Raw genomic sequence first — 19,622 nt, 5'->3', positions numbered from 1 at the left:
TATTTGTTTTGGTAGCATGTATCTTACAAAAATTTTCCTGAATTTATTGTGGGTACTATTTAAAAATGTACAATTTCTGCATTTCTTTTAGGTGCCTGAGAGTGAATCCAAAGGGATTAGATGATGAAAGCAAGGACTACCTGTCATTATATTTGCTTTTAGTCAGTTGTCCAAAAAGTGAAGTCAGAGCAAAATTCAAATTTTCCCTGCTGAATGCTAAAAGAGAAGAAACGAAAGCAATGGGTAAGGAAATCTTAATGTATTGCATGTGGATTTGTAAGAACATCCTAAAGATCATCAGCACTGCAACTTCTTTCAGTTGAGAACACAATTTAATAGTGAGATAAACTTGAAAATATTTTTTTAATATCCTTTTAGAAACTTAGCTAAAAATCTTGTTCATTTCACACATTCCTGATCACTGAGCCATGTTAATTCTATCCTGAGCAGTATAAATTACAGTGCATTACTAACTGCTGTCACTCTGGATTCTTGTCACTTAGCTTTTCTAGCAGATTACCCTTGCTTCCAGTTAGTAGGGGTGTATTTGCCTGTTCCTAGCTACAGTGGAAGTAAGTGTTTGATTTCCATTGTTAATTAGGATAAACATGCATGGTTGGTTTCTTAGACACTCCTTTAAAATGTTTTGGTCTATTTCAGCTGATTTACACTGTAATCGGTTTAAAAACATGAGCCATGTACCCAAGGAGTTAGAAGACTTTGAAATAATTGGTGATTTGATTTAATTGCCTCTTGATATGAAAAATATATGGCTCTTAGCTTCAAACTTACGAGCACAACCTTCATTGGAAACACTTTTTGGGAAAGCTGGAGAGTTCTTAAGAAAATGTGTAATTTAATGCTGGTCTGTGCCAGTCCTGCATACGAAGAACCTGCCTACTTTTCTTCCCTCCTCCTACCCCAGGACTTAACGGATCTTGCAGGGTCTGTTCTGTTGCAAGTCTGAATTGCTTGGAAAAAATCTATAGATCTTCAGTACTCGTACCCAAAGTTCATGCTACTTTCTCCTTGTGTAACTAGGTCCACGGGTAATATTTAAAGTAAATCTGCAAAACTGAGTTCAAATCTAAAAATTAAATGGTTGGACTTTTTGGAAGGAAAGTAAATGTATATATTTCACTCTGTTTATCCTCTTCCACCAATGGAGTTGGTTGCTTCAATCCCTGCAGGCCTCTTTGGTTCTGGAGCTTACATGAACAAAGCTACACTTCTAAATATTTGGTGGATCGTGGATTTTGGCTCTCGACAGTCTTCCAGTCCAGTAGTGGATTAGTGTATGTAATTAAATGAAACTGCAGTGTGTGCATCAAAAAATATTTTGAGATAACAGGGGATCACAGGGTTATTGAGGCTGCAAGGGACCTCTGGAGGTTGTCTAGTCCAAGCCCTCTGCTGAAAGCAGGGCTAACTAGAGCAGTCTGGGACCTGCCGTGCTTTGAATATCTTCCAAGGATGAAGACTCAACAACTTTTCTGGGCAACCGTTCTAGTGCTTAACTAGATGCTGCTAGTCCTTTTTTGCCTTAGGGGTTCATTGCTGGGGTCCTGGTGGACAACAAATGAACAAGAGCCAATTGCCAGTCACCTATTTCTTCCTGATCGGTGGGTTTGTAGCAGACACTGAGCACAATGTTGCTCGCATTGGCCTGCCCTCTAATCCCGACCCATAAGCTCTCGGCTGGTTGATCCTCCATCGCAAAGCAGAGCTCTGTGCATTCCTGCAGTTCTTGCGTAAATGGCAGCACCCTTGCCTTGCCTTCCTGGCCTGGCCTCCCGAAAGAGCTGGTACCTGTCCGCTGCAGCACTCCAGTCGCGTGAGCTATCCCGCCCTGTCTCTGTGAGGCCTAGGAGATTGTAGCCCTGCAACTGCGCACAGACCTCTAATTCCTCCTCTTTCTTCCCCATGCTGTGTACGTGAGTTTACAGGCACTTGAGGGAGGCGCTCAGCTGTGCTGATTTCCCTGAAAATGTATGAGAGCTTTCTTCATAATGCTGTCCTAAATGAGGGACACAGAATGTACGATGGAAGGATTTTGAAGATTATGTGCCAAGTGGTCCTTCAAATGCTAAAAATCACAAGGTGCCAAAACCCAAAAATCCTATGAGTAGATGTCTTCAGTTTCTGAAATAGTAGCTGTCCTGTATTTGGCACTACAGGAATTATAAACATATTCTAATTTTGGAAACTTACCAACAGAAATCTTATTTCTTGGACTTTCCAGCAATTTACCATCTGCTTCTGGAGATGCTCTGTTTTTATTTATACAGTATAATGATGCCCAACTGTAGATGTCCTTTGTAAATTGATAATTCATGCATAGACTGCTGCTTCAAGTGATGGAGCTGTGTATAAAATAGGTAACAAACTAACATTTTAAATTTATTAGAAAGAAGAAAAGTACATTTACACTTTCTTGCTGCATATTTTTGTAGTGTTCTATACTTAAATTGCTACTGATCATTTAATTTCAGAGGGTTAACACCGGTTCTTGCTGATAACAGTAAAAGCTAGCGAGTTACCCGTGGAGTAGAGAAGTCACTTTCTTGATGTCTGTATTTTCAATGTTGTAGGAGAATGCTATCTATCTATATACAATTAGCAAATCTGTATTAAAAATAACTCTCATAGCTATGGATAAAAGGTAAATTAATAATCCCTTTTTATGGCCAAAGAACTAGTTTGTTACTTAAACCTTTATTTCTGTTTTGCCTTTTTAATGCTTTTATTGTATTTCAAAATAATTTCAACCTGTGAAACAAGATTTTTTCATTTCACCAAGAAGTCAAAACAGATTGTTATGACAACTGCAGAAGTGTTGTCAGAATGCATTAGTGATGACAAATTAATTGTAATGGTACTTCCCTGTGAACAGTTTCTGTTTTGACACATTGGCATTCTTAAACATGAACTGAAAAAATCCTCCCTTGCTGGATGGTGCCCAAGATAACATCTATGGAGACGATACGGTTTGAATTGCTAGTTGTGCTCTAAGTTCTGTCAGGTGTGTTATAAAATAACACTGTTACAATATCTAAAGTTTTAATCAGTTGTGGGGGACACATGTGATCCAAATCTGTTAAACTGATTAATTTTTTTTGGATTAACACTCAGCCTTAATATAGACTATTTAGGTGTTGTTATTTGTTAATATTTTTATTTAACTTGCTTTACTTGTACATAACTCTTTTTATCAGAAAGCCAAAGAGCGTATCGATTCGTGCAAGGCAAGGACTGGGGTTTTAAGAAATTTATCCGAAGAGATTTTTTACTAGATGAAGCTAATGGTCTTCTACCAGATGACAAGCTTACATTATTTTGTGAGGTGGGTATAGTTTAAGTGGTAAGCTTTTAAATAAAATATTTCCTGCTCCAACAGACTTATGTTGATTTAAACAGTAATACAATATAAAAGTTGTCTTCTGCAAACTGTAAATATGGTAAGATACATATTTACTTGCCTTGTCTGCATTGTATTTTGTGTTTTGATACATGTACGCTGAAGTGTAGAATAAATCTGAATTGATCTTCTGTAAACTGTTGGTCTTCTCAATGAATCTGCCAGGATTACATTAGAATTGACTGTTGAATTATTTATGCAAAAGGTGACTGATATGTGCTGTCTGTAGAAGTAGTATTTTACTGAGGTCACTTATTTAAGAAAGTTGTATTTAGAATTTTAGGATTATTTTTTCACTGGATAAGCAAAAGAATGTCTGCATGCAGGTTCACATTATTAAAAAAGTCAACTAATTGTCAGAATCTGTTTTCCTGTAACATAATTGATGGCTTTAACTAACGAACAGGACTTTCAAGTAAATGAAATGCTTTGTTTTTATAGTAATTGTTACATTTTGTTTTCTGAACAAGTGCAGGTATCCTGTAGAAGGACCACTTAATACTGAGAATTAGAGAGCTGTGGTATAAATTTAACTTCATGGTGTATTATGGGTCACTTTCATATTATCAGTTACGTTGGTAGCCTAAACTGTCACATTAAAATTCAGTAAAACACTTGATGTTAAAAATGGAAACTAGAGAAAGTTGCAATGTAAGTACAGTGTATGTTGAATATACATTGGCCAGTTATCTTTGCTGCCATAAAGTGATTAGTGGCTTAGGAGGATGATAGATGTTCTGACTGCTAATAAGTTTGCTTTGATCTGTGTATTTACAGGAAATGTGTAAAATTGTCTTGGCAAGATTACAATTTAATTATATGTCATTATGCTGTGTAGGAAGAATAATTGAAATGTGGCTCCTGAGACTAGATATCGCAAATATAGTGCATTTTATTTTCACTTAGACAAGTGAAATTAGATGCATGATAAATTTGTTATGAATACAATTATTTGGGTGATAAAAGCAGAGGTAACAAGTGGTTTATGGTTCTGTAAATATACTTTTTAAGATTACGCTTTCCTGGTAATGAATACTTTGATGTAAATGAACAGCTATTAAGAATAGCGTTTAGTTTTGCAAATAGGTCACTATCTAATTTTAAAGATAAAATTTGTTTAAAAAACCCAAATTTAACAAATACTGAGTTCTCTGGAGAAACATATTGTTCTTTGAATTTTGATGCTACTCTTTAAATATAACTGTATTTCCTTACAAAACTTCTTGATGTTCTAATGGTAGTGGCTTTTATGAAGTGTTTGACCTACCCCTGATTATAAATGCTGAAGGAGGCACAGCATTTAGTTGTGCACAAATAACCATATTAAAATAACTCTGGCTTGTTTCAGGCTAAAGCAAAAAAAAATAGGGAACACAAATATTTCGAAAATTTATTTATTGTAATTAGAAGTAACAGGTGTTTGAAGGGCCTGTTTCTATAGACAAGTCTGAAGTTTGTGTTCTAAAACCTAACTGTAAGTTCTACTTTCTATGTTTGCCTTCCTGCTTGTACCCTAGTTGCAAGACTGACTTAACACTTCTTAAAACTATATTGCACTCGGCTTGATAAGACTTATCAGATGTAGCAGGTGTTTAGGAAAGGTCACTGAGTACCAACTGTGCTGGTTGGCTTTTCTTTTCTCCCTGTTGGGTTGCAGGAGGATTATTTGGTCTTTCCTCGGCAGCAAAGATGTTCCTTCTGTGTTGCCGAATGTTCTTGAGATCAGTCGGTTATGTCCTTGGATTGGAAACGGAAGGGATGTTAAATGAAATACATCAAAGTCTGGTGTTGCCACCAACAAGTGACCTGTCGATTAAATACAACTTCATAATTTTATTTTCTTAAGCAAACCAATCTACGTTTCACCCAGTTCTCACTTTCCCTGTAACTGGGGTTACTGAAGCCTTGCAAGTATTTGTATTTGCTAATGGAATAGTAAGTGCTCTGCAGAGATGTTCTTCCTAGTGAATGCTTTCACAGATCTCTTGCCTAGCTTAGGTTGAGAGAGTAGTCTAGGGTTTCACTTCCACCATTTTTTCTATTAGATCACCACAGGTTCAAACCAAAGAAAATTATACACACTATCCATGTAGACTGTCATCACACAGAACTTGAACAAGTCCTAATTTACATTTTTATGTACCCTTACACATGAGGCTATGCAATGCAAACAGGACCTGTGCCCGTAAAGTATGCACGCCATGCCAAAGCTGCATGTTGGATAGCTTCCTAAGAAGCAAAGTGAGTCAGACCTTGTGGAGTACCTGGAAATCCTGCTGCTGTTCTTTAAGCTGGGTTGTTTGCTGTTGGTTCTAGCATCTCCTTATCATCCTGCAGTTTAGTGAAGAAATACCTTCCCTCTTGTGAGTTTTATAAACGCACCTCTAAGGTGCCTGAAGTAAGCATTTAGTATCAGGTGTTGAGACAATGATAAACCAGTCACTTCTAGCTGAAGGTGAGTTTTCAGTAGTTATGTGGGATTGACTTGACTGGATTTCAGCTTGATTTGAATGAATTAAGAGAATGCACTTGATTTTAAGAATGCTGTCTGGACAAATGAGGTGAAATATCAGACCCCTGTAAGTGTTGGTATTTAGGATCTTTAAAAGTTGTTACAACCTATAGAAAATACATGCCAGGCCATTCAGAGGTGGGAGGCTTGAATTAAAATTTTGCTTGGTTTATGTCTTAAAAGGATGGGTTGTAGCAAATTGTTGTGCAACTATCAATATATACTAGAAACCATTCTAAAATAGTAAAGCTTTGAATGCCAGAGATCAGTTTAAGTACACATAAAGAATGGGTAGGTGACCTTCCTAGCACTGTCTATAGCTAACGAGAGGATGCTCTGCAGACAACTTGGATCGTGAACTTTGAATCAAGTCTCTGGAGAAGCAGAACTCTCCTTTGGCAACAGAAGACTGGCTTTGCTAAGCTGAAAGTCGGTTTGTGTGTATGTATATCTCTGAAACCACTCTGTGTGTATGAAAACTGTGAAATAGAGTACACAATAGCTCTATAGATCTCAGTTTTACAAATGTATAACCTTGCTGTGAAAGTGGAATTTCAGTGCTTTGGGATATTTTTTCCTTTTAAAAGGTGGAATGATAAAAAGGAATTGCTTATAATCATGAGGGGGTATGGGATGAAATGGGGAATTAGGCACTGATTCAAATTCCCAAGCTGCTGTCTTAATTGGATCATTCTCCTCTTCTGATCTGGAGTTTGGTTTGCAGTGCTCTGACTTTCTGTGCAGCTTAGCTGTGCTATTTTTGCTTTATGCCAGACTTATTCCAGATGCTGTGCCTCTGGAAATCAAAGCACTGATCTTAACAGTATCAACGTTCTCTATTACTATATAATCCTAATTTTCTGTATTTGGGAGATGAAGTGATCAAGATCTTGTAGTATGGCTCTTTACAAAGGTTTTATTCTCGGGCATGTGCTCTCAGACAACAGAAGTAAAACCTGCTGAGCTCTTTTTTTCCCAGCATACTGATTAAAAGGACTTAGTATGTAAAGATATCTGAAAAAAGCAAGTAAGAATGCTACTGTCCTGTTTACTACTTATTTGAAAGAATTAAACATGGGAATAATGGCAATCTATTCACTTCAAATGCACATATTTCACAGTTTTCTTAACTAGTTCTGTACAAAAATTACATCCTGTGAGCATGCATTTCATTACTGAAGTTACTTACCTACTATATCTTATATTTCATTGACTTATATTTCTAAAATAATGGCTTTTAATCTTGTTTGGAAGACAATCACTCATGATTCCTGCCTCAGCTGGACACAGTAAAATTAACTGGTGAAGAAGCTGTGTTAATTGCATTTAGTTTGCATTATCACATTGCAGGTTAGGTACGAATTTACCGTAATTAAAATTAGGTATATCATACTATTCAAAACTTCTATGGATTATTCTTATGAAACTTATCAGGATCACAAGGTCACTGAAAATCTGTTTAGAATTTTATATTGTATATATATTTTACATGAATGTGTGAAGTGTTGAACTGTTAACTTATCTCTGAAATACTGTTAACGTTTTTTGATCCCACTGGTATCCCAAGAACCATATCTGTCCTTGACTTACTTTAGCATTTGTCAGGTGGCATGTGGTATTGTGCTCTTTTTGTTTTGGTTGGATAAGTACATTATATTAGTCTCTAAAGCCCTATTTGTTTTATGTTACTTTAAACTGTAACGTATTGGTTTAGTTCCGGCCTAAAGCCAGAAAAATCACTGTTTTTGCTTTGCTTTGGAATTGCTGAAATTCTAGCAATAGGTACTGTAATTTAATTATTGGCATTTGTTGCAATAATATATTGGCAGTTATGAAGGAGTTGTCTTGCTGTGATTTTCTGTTAGGTAAGCGTGGTCCAAGACTCAGTAAATATATCAGGACAGTCTAATACAAACACTTTGAAGGTACCTGAATGTCGACTAGCAGAAGATTTAGGGAATCTCTGGGAAACAACAAGATTTACAGATTGCAGTTTTTATGTAGGAGGACAAGAATTCAAAGCTCATAAATCTGTCCTTGCAGGTACTTCCTACTTTTGTATTGTTACTATTTTGTAATTAAAATTGCTAAAAGTTTTAAAATTTGATTATATTTAATATTTACTTTTCCTGCTACAGCACGATCTCCAGTTTTTAATGCAATGTTTGAACATGAAATGGAGGAAAGCAAAAAGGTAAGCCATACTGAAAACTTGACTTGTAAATAGTTGTACCTCGTGAAAAAGGGAGAAGTTGCAGAAAACGTGAAGTATTGCAAGCTGAGGAAGATGAGTACCACATGATGCTGAGTGAATGGGGAAGGTACTACTCCTGAACGCTTTCCCAGTGAATTCTGCAGTTCTTGTGTAGAAAGAGCAGATAGAGCTGATTGTGGAGAGGTTCTGGAATATTTGTTCTTTCAAGTACTTGTATCTTCCCTAGATCAGTTTTTTTGATGTTAGCTACTGATTTAATTGACCTAGTAATCTCTACCCCATTTTAGCTTTAGTTTATACCTTCACATAAGCCCATTGACTTGACTAAGGTTTTGCTCTAGTGTATTTTGCAGGGAAGCTAGGACACAGAAACAACAGGTGAGTTATGACTCAAATTAAGCCCCGAGGCAGTGAAGCACTCCTTTTCATTCACAGTTTCTGCAGGCACTTGACCTGTATAAGTGTTTTGGATGGTTACTTAATCAGCACAGAGAGCTGCTTCTGCTTTTATGCACTTGATATCTCCCCCAGTGAGGAGCTGTTTGTCTTTTGTGAAGAAGAATATCTAAAATGGGTTGGCTATAGGCAGAATCCGTGAAAAGGCAAGGAACTGATCAGCTCACTGAAGGGTTGTAATAAGTGATCATCACTTAGTCTTGGAAGCTGCAATGATACCACTTGTGTGAACAAATACATCAGAAGAATGTGGTGCTGTAGTACAGTTCAGTTTCACAAACGTGGCATTTTTGTTCCCTGCACTTCTCCAATCTGGACACTTCTGTGGGTAGAATTGGAATATTGGAAGCATTTTACTGGGACTTCTGGACTGAAAGAAACCCAGACGTGCCCCAGCTTCAGTAATGTGCCATGATGGGGGCCTTCGTTGTCATGTTAGCAATAAATCTCCAGTGCAGCCCTACTTCTAAATACTGTATGTGGTTCAGTGGATAGAAAATGAGAACATGCACATCTCGTGCTGCTGGCTTGTGATTTTTGTACCCGTTAAAATCTGGTGCTTGCTTCTATATCTTTGACTTAATTTCCTACTTCATTAGTTGCTTATAGGGGATACTGTTAGAGGATGGGGTCAAGCATACAATACCACAGATTTGTTAGGGAGGCCTTTAAGCTACGTGATGTCAGTTAGATTTGGTTTGTTTGCTTTTGGGATTCTGAGAACAAAATGTAGGCTGTGTTGACTCAATTTAAGTTGAGCCAAAAATGGCTCACTTTGTTCTGTCTGCTGCTCTGACATCTAATATTCCAAGCACATCAGTGTAGGGTTGGAAACTTCGCAGCACTTCTAAATATTCCTGAAACTGTGCCTTGTTTTTTATATACAGCCTGTGCAATAGAGTCCAGAGTTAAACATTTCTAACTTTATTTTCAGCGTAATAGTGTTGAATGTTAATGTAAATTTGTGAGAATTTTGTATGATGGACAGACAATAAAAACTTGTAGCATGCATATAATATTTGATATGTTTACTTTAAAGTTGTAGCTACATTCCAGATGCTTTTATTGTTTCTTCTTTACCAGAATCGTGTAGAAATAAATGATGTAGACCCTGAAGTTTTTAAAGAAATGATGAGATTCATTTACACAGGAAAAGCACCAAACCTTGAAAAAATGGCTGACAATTTGTTAGCAGCTGCAGACAAAGTAAGTAATAGACTCCTGAGTTCTCATTCTTGATCTTTGCTTGTGGAAAGTGCTTCTTAAAAAGAAGTTATATCGATCTGAAAATATTTTTATTTTTATTTTTTTAAATATGGGAAACAGGTCTTATCAGAAATGGAGAAGGATGGGAAAGAATAGACTTTTTTTAAGCAGTAGAACGCTAATAAGTCTTTCTTGACCAGAAGTGCTTCAGATATTATATTTACTATCCAACTTATTTTCGAAATTGGGGACCATTAATATGATTCGGGAGATCAGTCTTGAATAAAATTTATCCTAGACCTTTGTATTCCTGAAGAGGATTTATACAAGTGTTTGAATTAACTGTGCTCCCTGAAGTACTGCTACTTCAGAAGTTTTCAACTTTTTGTCTTCCCTACAAGCGTAATAGTTCTAGTCATTCATCTCTTCTGTATTGGGATCTTGTATTCTCTTTAAATTATTACTCTGTGAAATACTTTTTCTACTATGATTTTTGAGATGAAGGGACTTATAACAGCACAGCAATTAAGGTGAAATTATTCCCTTTCATGTCATAACTCAGTTTTCTAAGTTTTTAAAAGCTTGACTCAATACCTTGTTTTTTCCTACACTGTTTTACAGCTTGAGTTGAAATTTTAGTTAGCTCTCCTCAGAGGGCACACAGTTGTCTTTCCCTGAGGAGACATCTGTGGTTTAGAATCCAGCAAATAATTTAGTGTGTGTAATCTGAAACCTTTTCACTCTCAGCTGAGAGTACGCCAATTTCTTAAATTACCTTTGCAATTCCCGAATTGGTTGTACAATCATATTCATAAAACATTAGTGGTGAAGACTGTCTGTTCTTATCAATCCTAATATAAGTCATTTAAGATAACAGAAGTCATCCCAGTAGTTAATTTCAAGAAACAGTTTTGGACCCCTCAGGATAAGAAGGCCCTTGAGGTGCTGGAGCGTGTCCAGAGAAGGGCAGCGGAGCTGGGGCAGGGTCTGGAGCACAAGTGTGCTGGGGGGCGGCTGAGGGAGCTGGGGGGGTTTAGCCTGGAGAAGAGGAGGCTGAGGGGAGACCTTATCACTCTCTGCAACTGCCTGAGACGGGCTGTAGTGAGGTGGAGGTTGGTCTCTTCTCCCAAGTAGCTAGAGATAGGACAAGAGGAAATGTCCTCAAGTTGTGCCAGGGAAGGTTTAGATTGGATATTAGGAAAAATGTCTTCACTGCAAGAGTGGTCAGGCCCTGGCACAGGCTGCCCAGAGAGGTGGGGGAGTCACCATCCCTGGGGGAGTTCAAAAAACATGTAGACATGGCACTTCAGGGCAAGGTTTAGGAGGCCTGGGTTTGTTGGGTTGGCAGTTGGACTTGATAATCCTAGAGGTCTTTTCCAACCTTAATGATTCTGTGATTATTTTTTTTTTCTGGCAACTTAGTGTGTTTGATTTTTTTGTTTTTACCTTTTTTTAAGGTCTCTTGACCTGGTACTGCCCTGGCTGTGGTGGCTTACCACTCTTATTCTTTTCACCTCTTGATTCCAGCATCTTGTATTCCGAAACTGATTGTGTTTTGTCAAGTTTTAGTACACCCAAGTGGGAAGGTGAAATGGTGTTGTTTTATGAATGCTGACTTTTAGGGCATAATTGACAAACGTAGAGAATATAAGGTACAGTTGTATGATTGCAATAGCAGAAAATAAAAATGGTGAGCTAGGAGGTCCCTGTATCTTTTTCATAACAGTTAAAAACTATCAGAAGCTTTCTGCTATTCCTTCTGAATGTGAAATAATGTAAAAATGAGTGTCTTGCATATTAACAAAGGTATTACACTGCTAATTACCTGGTAGGTACAGATTTATTACAATCGATATTTATTCTAAATAGAGGTATCCTGAGGAGTAGCGTGGTAATGGAAGTGAAAATGCATAGGTCTAGAAACATAGAAGTTAGGCCACTAATTTGACTTCTCTTCAATTACATTTCTTTGTTGCATAGAGCAGTTGCTAATACAAATGTATTAGTGGCAACTTGAATATATGCCACTCAGACATCTAAAATTCTCTTCAGACTTGAAAACTATCTGAAGGGTGCTAAACTAAATGGGGTGGGTAAGATCTCAGTAGAAATGTATACAGCTGGCTGACATCCTTCAAAAAAAGAAGCACAGTTTATTCATGCAAAACATAATATGGGAATGTAATTATTTTACATCAATTTTCTGCTAGACTGTGTCAAAGATATGGGAGAAGTTAAGCTATTGAGGTGGGGGCAGGGGTAAACTTGGAACAAGCTAGTTCCAAACAGGCTAATGTACTTTCCTTTGTACAGTTTCATGAAACTTTCCATCGTATAATTTCTTGCCCCTTGCTTTGAAATGTAAATCTGTCTAATGATGATTTTGATAAAGAGCCCATGTCTGTTCCTTGCTCTTCCTCCCTTACTGAAGCAAAAAGAAAACTTCTAAAATGAGTTATTTTTGTTGCTTTGATAAAACTTCTCCCAATAAAGCATTTGATCAGTTTGTGCCAAAACTAACAGGTGTCTTGCCATTTGAGGGCTCTTTAATGCAGCATGTTGAATTTTGAATTACCTGTTTGGAAGCGGTTTGATCTTAAGTTTGGGAGGCACCAAGCATTTTCATGACTGGAGCTGTCTTAAAAACTGTAGAGGTAACGGTGGAAGGAATGAGTTTGAAGAATGATTAGTGTAGTTTTTTCTTTTATCAGTATGCACTGGAACGGCTGAAGGTCATGTGTGAGGAAGCACTCTGTAGTAACCTCTCGGTAGAAAATGTTGCTGACATTCTTATCCTCGCAGATTTGCACAGCGCTGAACAGTTAAAAGCACAAGCAATAGACTTCATTAACAGGCAAGTAATATTTGAGACTCTAAATATATTTGTATTTATGCTTTGTGTACCTTTTCAATATTAGCACAGTTCTTTCTTACAGGTGCAGTGTTCTTAGACAACTTGGGTGTAAAGATGGGAAAAACTGGAATAGCAAGTAAGTTTCCCTGCCTCACGATGTTCTGTACAAACACTGCTAAATAGACTACAGATCTTAAGACCTGTTGCTTCATTTCCACACTATTGAGGCCAGTCACTGACTGTAAGTGAAGTAGGACTCAGCAGATACTACCCCAGTTACGACTGACTTCCCTGTTAAATGATAGTGAGGGTTAACTGCCCTCCAGCCTGAGATCGTAACAATAGCTCGTTTTCATGCCCCTCCTAGGGATATATCAGTGCTATGAGATGGTAGCAGCAGCCACCGCATGAGAAAGGAAACCATTCTCTTGACTAATCAGGTTTGTACCTGAAGGAGTGGCAACCCCAGGGTGGTTTCAAGACATGCTTAGGTCAATCTGAGCTTGCAGTGTTGCCTGAGCCTGCAGTATTTCCAAAGAAGGGAGGGCAGTTGCTGCTCTTGCCTTTGGCGACATGTTTGTGCACTTTCTCACATGCCAGCGCTAGTTCTCTTGAGGCCATGCAACTAGTCAGTCAGGTCCCTGTGATCTGGCTGGCTCTGTAAGTGCTCATGCCTACACTGGAAGTAGGTTGAGAATATGTGGCTCAGACTGCAGGACTGATTGCAGCATATATTTAGAACAACTCAAGTGAATCATGGGATAAAGACAGCTTCAGAATAGCCAGTGGTAGGCTGAAACAGTAAAAGGACAGCAGACCACTTACAACTGACCATCAGAATCTCCAGAGAAGTTAAAAATCTAGGTTGTACCAGTTAGTTTAAAATTAGTGTTTCTCCTTAAAAACCCAAAACAACCCTCAAAAAACCCACAAAACCGAATAAGGTCTTTTCAGGCCTAATGATTGAGCCTGATGTGAAAAAGGAAGGGGGTGGTAGAAGGGAAATAGTAAAATACCAGCAGGAAAAACAAAGTCAGAATACCTAATAATGTAAACTAGTTGCTGTGTTCCTTCTCAAGTGATTTGGAACTTACTGAGCTGACTTCTGTCTGGGATAACTGCTAGCAAACATGCTGGCCATCTTTGCGTCAGCTAAAGCATCTACAATAAATCTAGAATAATGTGAGAGGGTCTGGCTTAATTTACTGCCTCTGGGCACCAGGGAGTCTGAACTTTGGTACTGTTTCTCAAAGCACCTACCTTTACTGACTTGCAGCAGAAGATTAAAAGTTTGCATTAGAAATCACAAAAGGTTTTTGAGAGATTGTATAATGCAGAGGTCAGCTGCGAACTTTGTTTGACAGTGTTCCCAGAACAGTACGAGGGTGCTCATGAAAGGCTCTTGAAAATGCCAGGGCTGTGGAAACTTGGGATTGATGCATAAGCTATTGGTTCCAAATTACAAATTTATCCCGTGGCATGCATCCCAACCAGTGTAATATTCTTCATGTGCAGAGTGAATTTTATACTTTTGGTTGATATTATTTCACAAAAAAAATATATACATTGAGTAAATATATTGGTTTTAATCTCCTGCATGTCAATGTGATACTTGCTGAAATATGTTGTTGCTTCTGTACTAGTTAAAACTCAACAGTGGCCATTGAAATCCATTCTGAATGTAGTCTGTGATCTTGTACTGAAGAAACAGTGAATATTCTCAAGTATGCTCCACTGGTACTCAAACTGAGCTCCCACTGAAGGGTTCTGTAGTCAGCCAGCTAATCTGGCTTTTTCTGGTTATATGAGCTAATAATTTTTGCTGCGGTTTCAGCTGATTCATCTTGTCATCCTTCTCTCTCCCCAAATTGAGCATGCCCTTCTATGTAACGTGATTACCTTATCTTCCCTTGCCTCTCTTCTCTACACTAGACCTCATTTTCTTCTAGTTTTCCTCTTATCGTTTTTATTTCCTGAGCAGTGTCAATGCAGTTATCTTACATGGTGCCCGGTATTGGACATGGCTGTCTAGGTGAGGTCTTGCCACTACTGAGTAGAGTGGAATAAGCACCCTATGTCCAACATGTGATATCAATATACCCAAATTACAATTTGCTGCTGCTTTCCAATGACGTTGTTACGGGCATTCAAAAAGTTTGTCTCGTAATGCTCAGCTGCTCTCCCGCAGTAGTTCTGCCTTGCCTGCTTTTCTCCGCTGTGCATTTGTGCATTTTGTTTGTAAAATTGTGTGACTGTTCTTAATGCTTCTGTTTTCAGCCAAGCAACAGACATAATGGAAACAGCAGGCTGGAAGTCCATGATCCACTCCCACCCTCACTTAGTAGCAGAGGCCTTTCGCGCACTAGCATCTGCACAGTGCCCACAGTTTGGCATTCCACGCAAACGGCTAAAACAGTCATGAAATCTTCCATGAACTTTAGAGAAATTGAATTGACTACTCCTCCATGTCCAGAGGTGTTCTCACAAACCATAACAAGAGTTTTTGTTATCCTTGTCCACAGAACAGAAGCTGAAAAAGCCTGTTGTTTGCTTTTCAGATGGATAATTTATGGTTTAATCCTCAGCTTTAAATTAGACTGATTACTCTAATTCACTGAAAGGCCTTAAATTATCTTCAATGACTCTCTAGTCCATATAGTCTAATGTATCTTGATTTTTTTATTATTATTTTTTAATGTGCCTTGTCTTTTTGACTAGGCTCTGCAGGATTGCACTAGCTCCATAATGCAGTAAAGTTGATAACTGAAGATTAATTTTTGAAAGGGATCTTCCATTATTTTCAGAAGAAAAAAAAATGATTATAGTTTGGTCCTGTGCTAACTGGAAGGTTTTAACTAGCCTCTCATTAAAAGCGCTTGAACCAGAGTCACATAATGTATCCTAGGCAAGTGCTAAATATAGGGAGGGCCTGTTTACCTTCAGCAAATGCCTACAGGCTATTTATGGCAATATACTGCTTTGAACATAATTTATTTTTCATTGTGGGGGCAAATATGCAATGGTTTGGCCCAAAAATGTATTTTCATTACAGTTTGTAATGCTTATTGTGTGTGTGTCAAAGCTGTCCAAATGGTAGAAAGAAACACAGAATAAACCTCTTGCTTGTGTTTCTTTACGGTCCATCATTAGTTTACATTTAATGCAGAACTGAACGAGAGGTAAGAGTTCAATGTGAAAACAGAATAGTATTGTATAAGGAAAAAATATATCCCACATGTATGGCTACATAGAGAAGTAAAGGATGCAGAGAATGACCAAATGTAAATTGAAGAAATGGGCCAAATGGATTCTGAATATGCACTTTTAATGTGTAACTTTTGTATGTTGTGTGGTACATATATATTTTGCTTTTGATGAATTAATGAGGTACAGGTAATTGTGGCTTAACTTTTTAGATACATTTTGAGATGCCCACAGCCACATGGGATTTAGTTTTGTTAGAAAAGGCATGTCTTTTTAAGACTCAATTGAAGGTGGCTATTGCAAGCTTTCATATTTAAGTAACAGAATATTTTCGCTTATTTGAAAAAGGCATGTGAATGGTAAAATTTTGAAGGGATTCTTCCCACCTTGACGATTGTGCACAGCTTCCATTAACACCTGAGGAGGTTATGTACACAACAGGAGGAATATTTCCCTGAAATGTCAGATGGTATTTGCAAGCCGAGACTTGCTCAGTCTTGCATTTCAGTTACTGTACTAGCATTGTGGATGGTATTGAAATTCTGCATAATGTGAAAAGGATGAAACATTTGTAAACTGCTTGTCATGGGCCAGTTCTTTATTATATGAACCTTAGCTTTAATACCAACATCCGCGGTGTTTGATAGCTTTGTTTACAATTGGGAGGAAAAGTCTGCAGTAGTGCACACTCTAATTGTTTCCTGAGTTATTACATTGAGTTTACTGTAATGGTGATAATATGCTATATTTCTTTTTTGGGAAGACTTGGGTTTAGCAGTGGGGAATGGGAGATCTCACCTAATTTATAAACATATTGGCATAAGGGGTTTAGTTTGCCTATTAAAGTTATGCAGGGAGGAGGAAGGAGGAGTTTCACATTGTTTACTTTCTCAAAATCTATCTCCATCCTCGTTTCATTAAGATTCATCTGAACTGCTCTGAACAAAATTTTTAGAGGAAAGAGTATATAGTTTTATACTTCAGCATCTATTAAACCATTAGCAAAGGTAAATTGGAAAAAACCGCCCAGTCCAGTTTTGAAGAATAAAATAATCTCTAAACATTCATTTTCTTCCCTTCTAGCTAAATCTTTGACGGATAAAGTGTAAAATCGGAAACTTTAATAGTACATAAGGCTTCAAATGATATATTTAGAGATTTATCCTTTTATCAATTTTTAAATATTTATCTAAAGTAAGGTCTCATAAGCATTCTTCACAATAAGATGTAAGAGTAATTGTTCCCTCCAAAATAGTGATGTTTTTGCTGCACTGTGTAATGCGTTAGGACTATATATCCTCATACTCATCACTGGTAAAACTTGCAGCTCTAACATACAAAGTGACTTGAATATTTAATGCTGTAATGATTGTCCAGTTCAGCTTGTTCTAAAGTAACAACATACAGTAATCTAACGGAAAGGTTAAGGACTTTCATGAAGACTCTTTTTTTTTTTTCAGAAGCTTAATACACTTTGTACCAAAAACGTCAGACACTGTGCTGTAATATTATCTGCATCATAGAGTGTCCACTTCTCAAGTCAGGCAGTGTATACCATACGTTACACTAACTGCAAAAAAAATAGCCCGTAATTGATCTGTTTAGATTTTATTTTATTTATTATGTATGTTTTCAAGTTTTGTCAGCTCTTAAGAAAAATGTAAAACAGTTGCTGTATTCTTACGTGGGTGCACTAATGATTCACCTCTTCTATCCTTTAACTACATGCAGTGTTCTCACTGGAACAAGATAGCTGGTAATTACAACCTTCTCCTTTGGATTCAGTAGCTTGTTTTCATTCCCCACGTCTCAAGAGCTTGCCCTTCAAAACCTCGCTTGTCAGTTCTGAGTGCAGCAGGTATAAAACTATCTAATGCAACGGACAGGTTTTTTTTCAGGCTGAAATCTTAAGAGTTTTTTTTTCTTAGTTTTGTATACAGATTAGGAATATAATGTATGAAGGTGCCATGTTTTGGCTTGCCAACACTTCTCCCTCAGATATATGTGAACCATCGCTTCCGTACTTTTCTGGGGAGAACCCTGCATGTGTCCTGTGTGTGCGTGCGCGTGTGTGTATGACTGTGCGGTGTTTTTTGTCGAGAATGACTTTCTAAAAATAAGGACTCAATTTGCTGTTAAAATGCTGTTATGTATTATATTTTTTTTCCATTTGAACCTCTCCTAAGGAGATGCTTCGGGTGGAAGATGCTTCAATAAATAATCCTTATTTCCTAGTCCATTTACTGCATGCAGAAGTATGAACACATTGTGCCTTTTTTAGGAAACTGCTGTAATGAAGGGAAGATGTAACAGGATACACGATCTTTTTGAAAGGTATTTTTAAAGGTGAAGGAGAATGCTATTTGATACACAGCTGAGACGGAAAAATCACAAATTACCCATTTGAGCTCTGTTGCATGTTGACTCTTGCTTCCTAAATTGTTTCACTGAGGTAGAAACAAGACAAAAAAAAGTGGAATTAGTATTACAGATACAAGTTGAGTAATGGTATATTTTTGTGAAAATGTGAAAAATTTTGCTGTTATAAGATAAGTGTGTGTCAAAACTTGATAATCATGGACGCAAAGTTAGTTTTACAAGTTACTCGTTCTGATGTTTTTCTAAAGATTGAGTATTTAGTATAAAATTCACCTTTGCGCAGAAGGTCAATAGAATACCTACATGGAGATTATGTTCCTTTTAAATCCTCATGGAAAGGTTTCTCCCTTGGGAGGATAAAAAGATGTGCAGTATTTGAAACTGTGTTTCATAAGACAGTGAATTGCGATTGTGAGGTATTGCTACCTGAAATATTGTTGAGTTTTGTTGAATTTTACAGTTGGTTAAAATTCCTGAGCCTGATTTATTTTTGTTTTGTAATTGACAAATGGAATGTTAACTGTCCTCTGATGTTGATAGCGTATTTAGTGCAGAGCTTAGCTCCTTAGCTAGCAAGACACTGACTTAGTCTCATAACTTGGCTTCTGCTTACAGTAAATGGACTATGTTTGTAAAGGGAATTCACTATTTCAAGTGTTTGGCAAGGAACTTCACCGTGTTTGTAACCTGGTTTTTGAAGGCTTTAAGATCAATGAGTCCTATTTTAGAAATTAAACCAGTGAAATGACTTAGACCTGTTTTGGGGTGGAAATGATTAAGAGAATTCAGATATGTAAACAGCTGTATCAAACCATCCAGCCTTTTTTTATCAGCTGATGTTAATGGTGAAATACTTTTTGTACCTTGTTGCTGAAAATATTTTTGCGTTTCAGCACATCAAGTTACAATAAAGTTGTTACTTATACAGAATGTGTCTGTGGCTTGTATTTGTGTTTTTTTTCCTGTATATGTTCACAATGGCTAACTTGGCTTCTCTCCTTTGAGAAAGGTATTTACCAGCAGTGTCCGTCAGTCTAGTGTAAAATATATCGCTGTCCTTCTGGAAACGTTTTTGGGAGGATCATATTGTGGTCTTGCTCTGATCTCCAGTACCTTAGTTGTTTTTCCATTTTGACACTTTCAAATAACTTCAAGCTCAGAAGAGCTTATAACTTGCCTACCTGAGAAATGACTGCCTTCACACAGACTCTGTCAGAACTGATACCTAGTAGGGTAAAGAGCTGATCCTGTGGTAATGAAGATGGGCTTCATGGTTTCTAAGAGATTTGAGTTCTTTTTCCACCTATCATCAAAAACTGGGGTGGTGTTTTATGTTTCTCCTGTCAAGGAGTATAGGCTTACAGTGACCACGTACAAC

At 37.4% G+C, this 19,622-nt stretch overlaps 1 protein-coding gene across 1 annotated transcript in view; it reads left to right on the top strand.

Annotated features, from left to right (window-relative positions):
* SPOPL (speckle type BTB/POZ protein like) overlaps positions 1–17,636 on the top strand; it is a 35,519-nt gene extending 17,883 nt beyond the window's left edge. The window contains exons 4-11 of the mRNA XM_075092833.1: positions 92–243; positions 3,216–3,343; positions 7,796–7,973; positions 8,069–8,124; positions 9,685–9,807; positions 12,519–12,661; positions 12,744–12,797; positions 14,939–17,636. Coding sequence (XP_074948934.1) covers positions 92–243; positions 3,216–3,343; positions 7,796–7,973; positions 8,069–8,124; positions 9,685–9,807; positions 12,519–12,661; positions 12,744–12,797; positions 14,939–15,083 — 979 coding nt within the window. The 3' untranslated portion in view covers positions 15,084–17,636. The remainder of the gene's footprint in view (positions 1–91; positions 244–3,215; positions 3,344–7,795; positions 7,974–8,068; positions 8,125–9,684; positions 9,808–12,518; positions 12,662–12,743; positions 12,798–14,938) is intronic.
* Positions 17,637–19,622: the final 1,986 nt, after the last annotated feature.

Source organism: Phalacrocorax aristotelis, chromosome 5, assembly GCF_949628215.1.
Source record: "Phalacrocorax aristotelis chromosome 5, bGulAri2.1, whole genome shotgun sequence".
Taxonomy (NCBI): Eukaryota; Metazoa; Chordata; class Aves; order Suliformes; family Phalacrocoracidae; genus Phalacrocorax; species Phalacrocorax aristotelis.
Note: the sequence above shows the minus strand (reverse complement) of the source record. Positions and strands in the feature narration are given on the sequence as shown.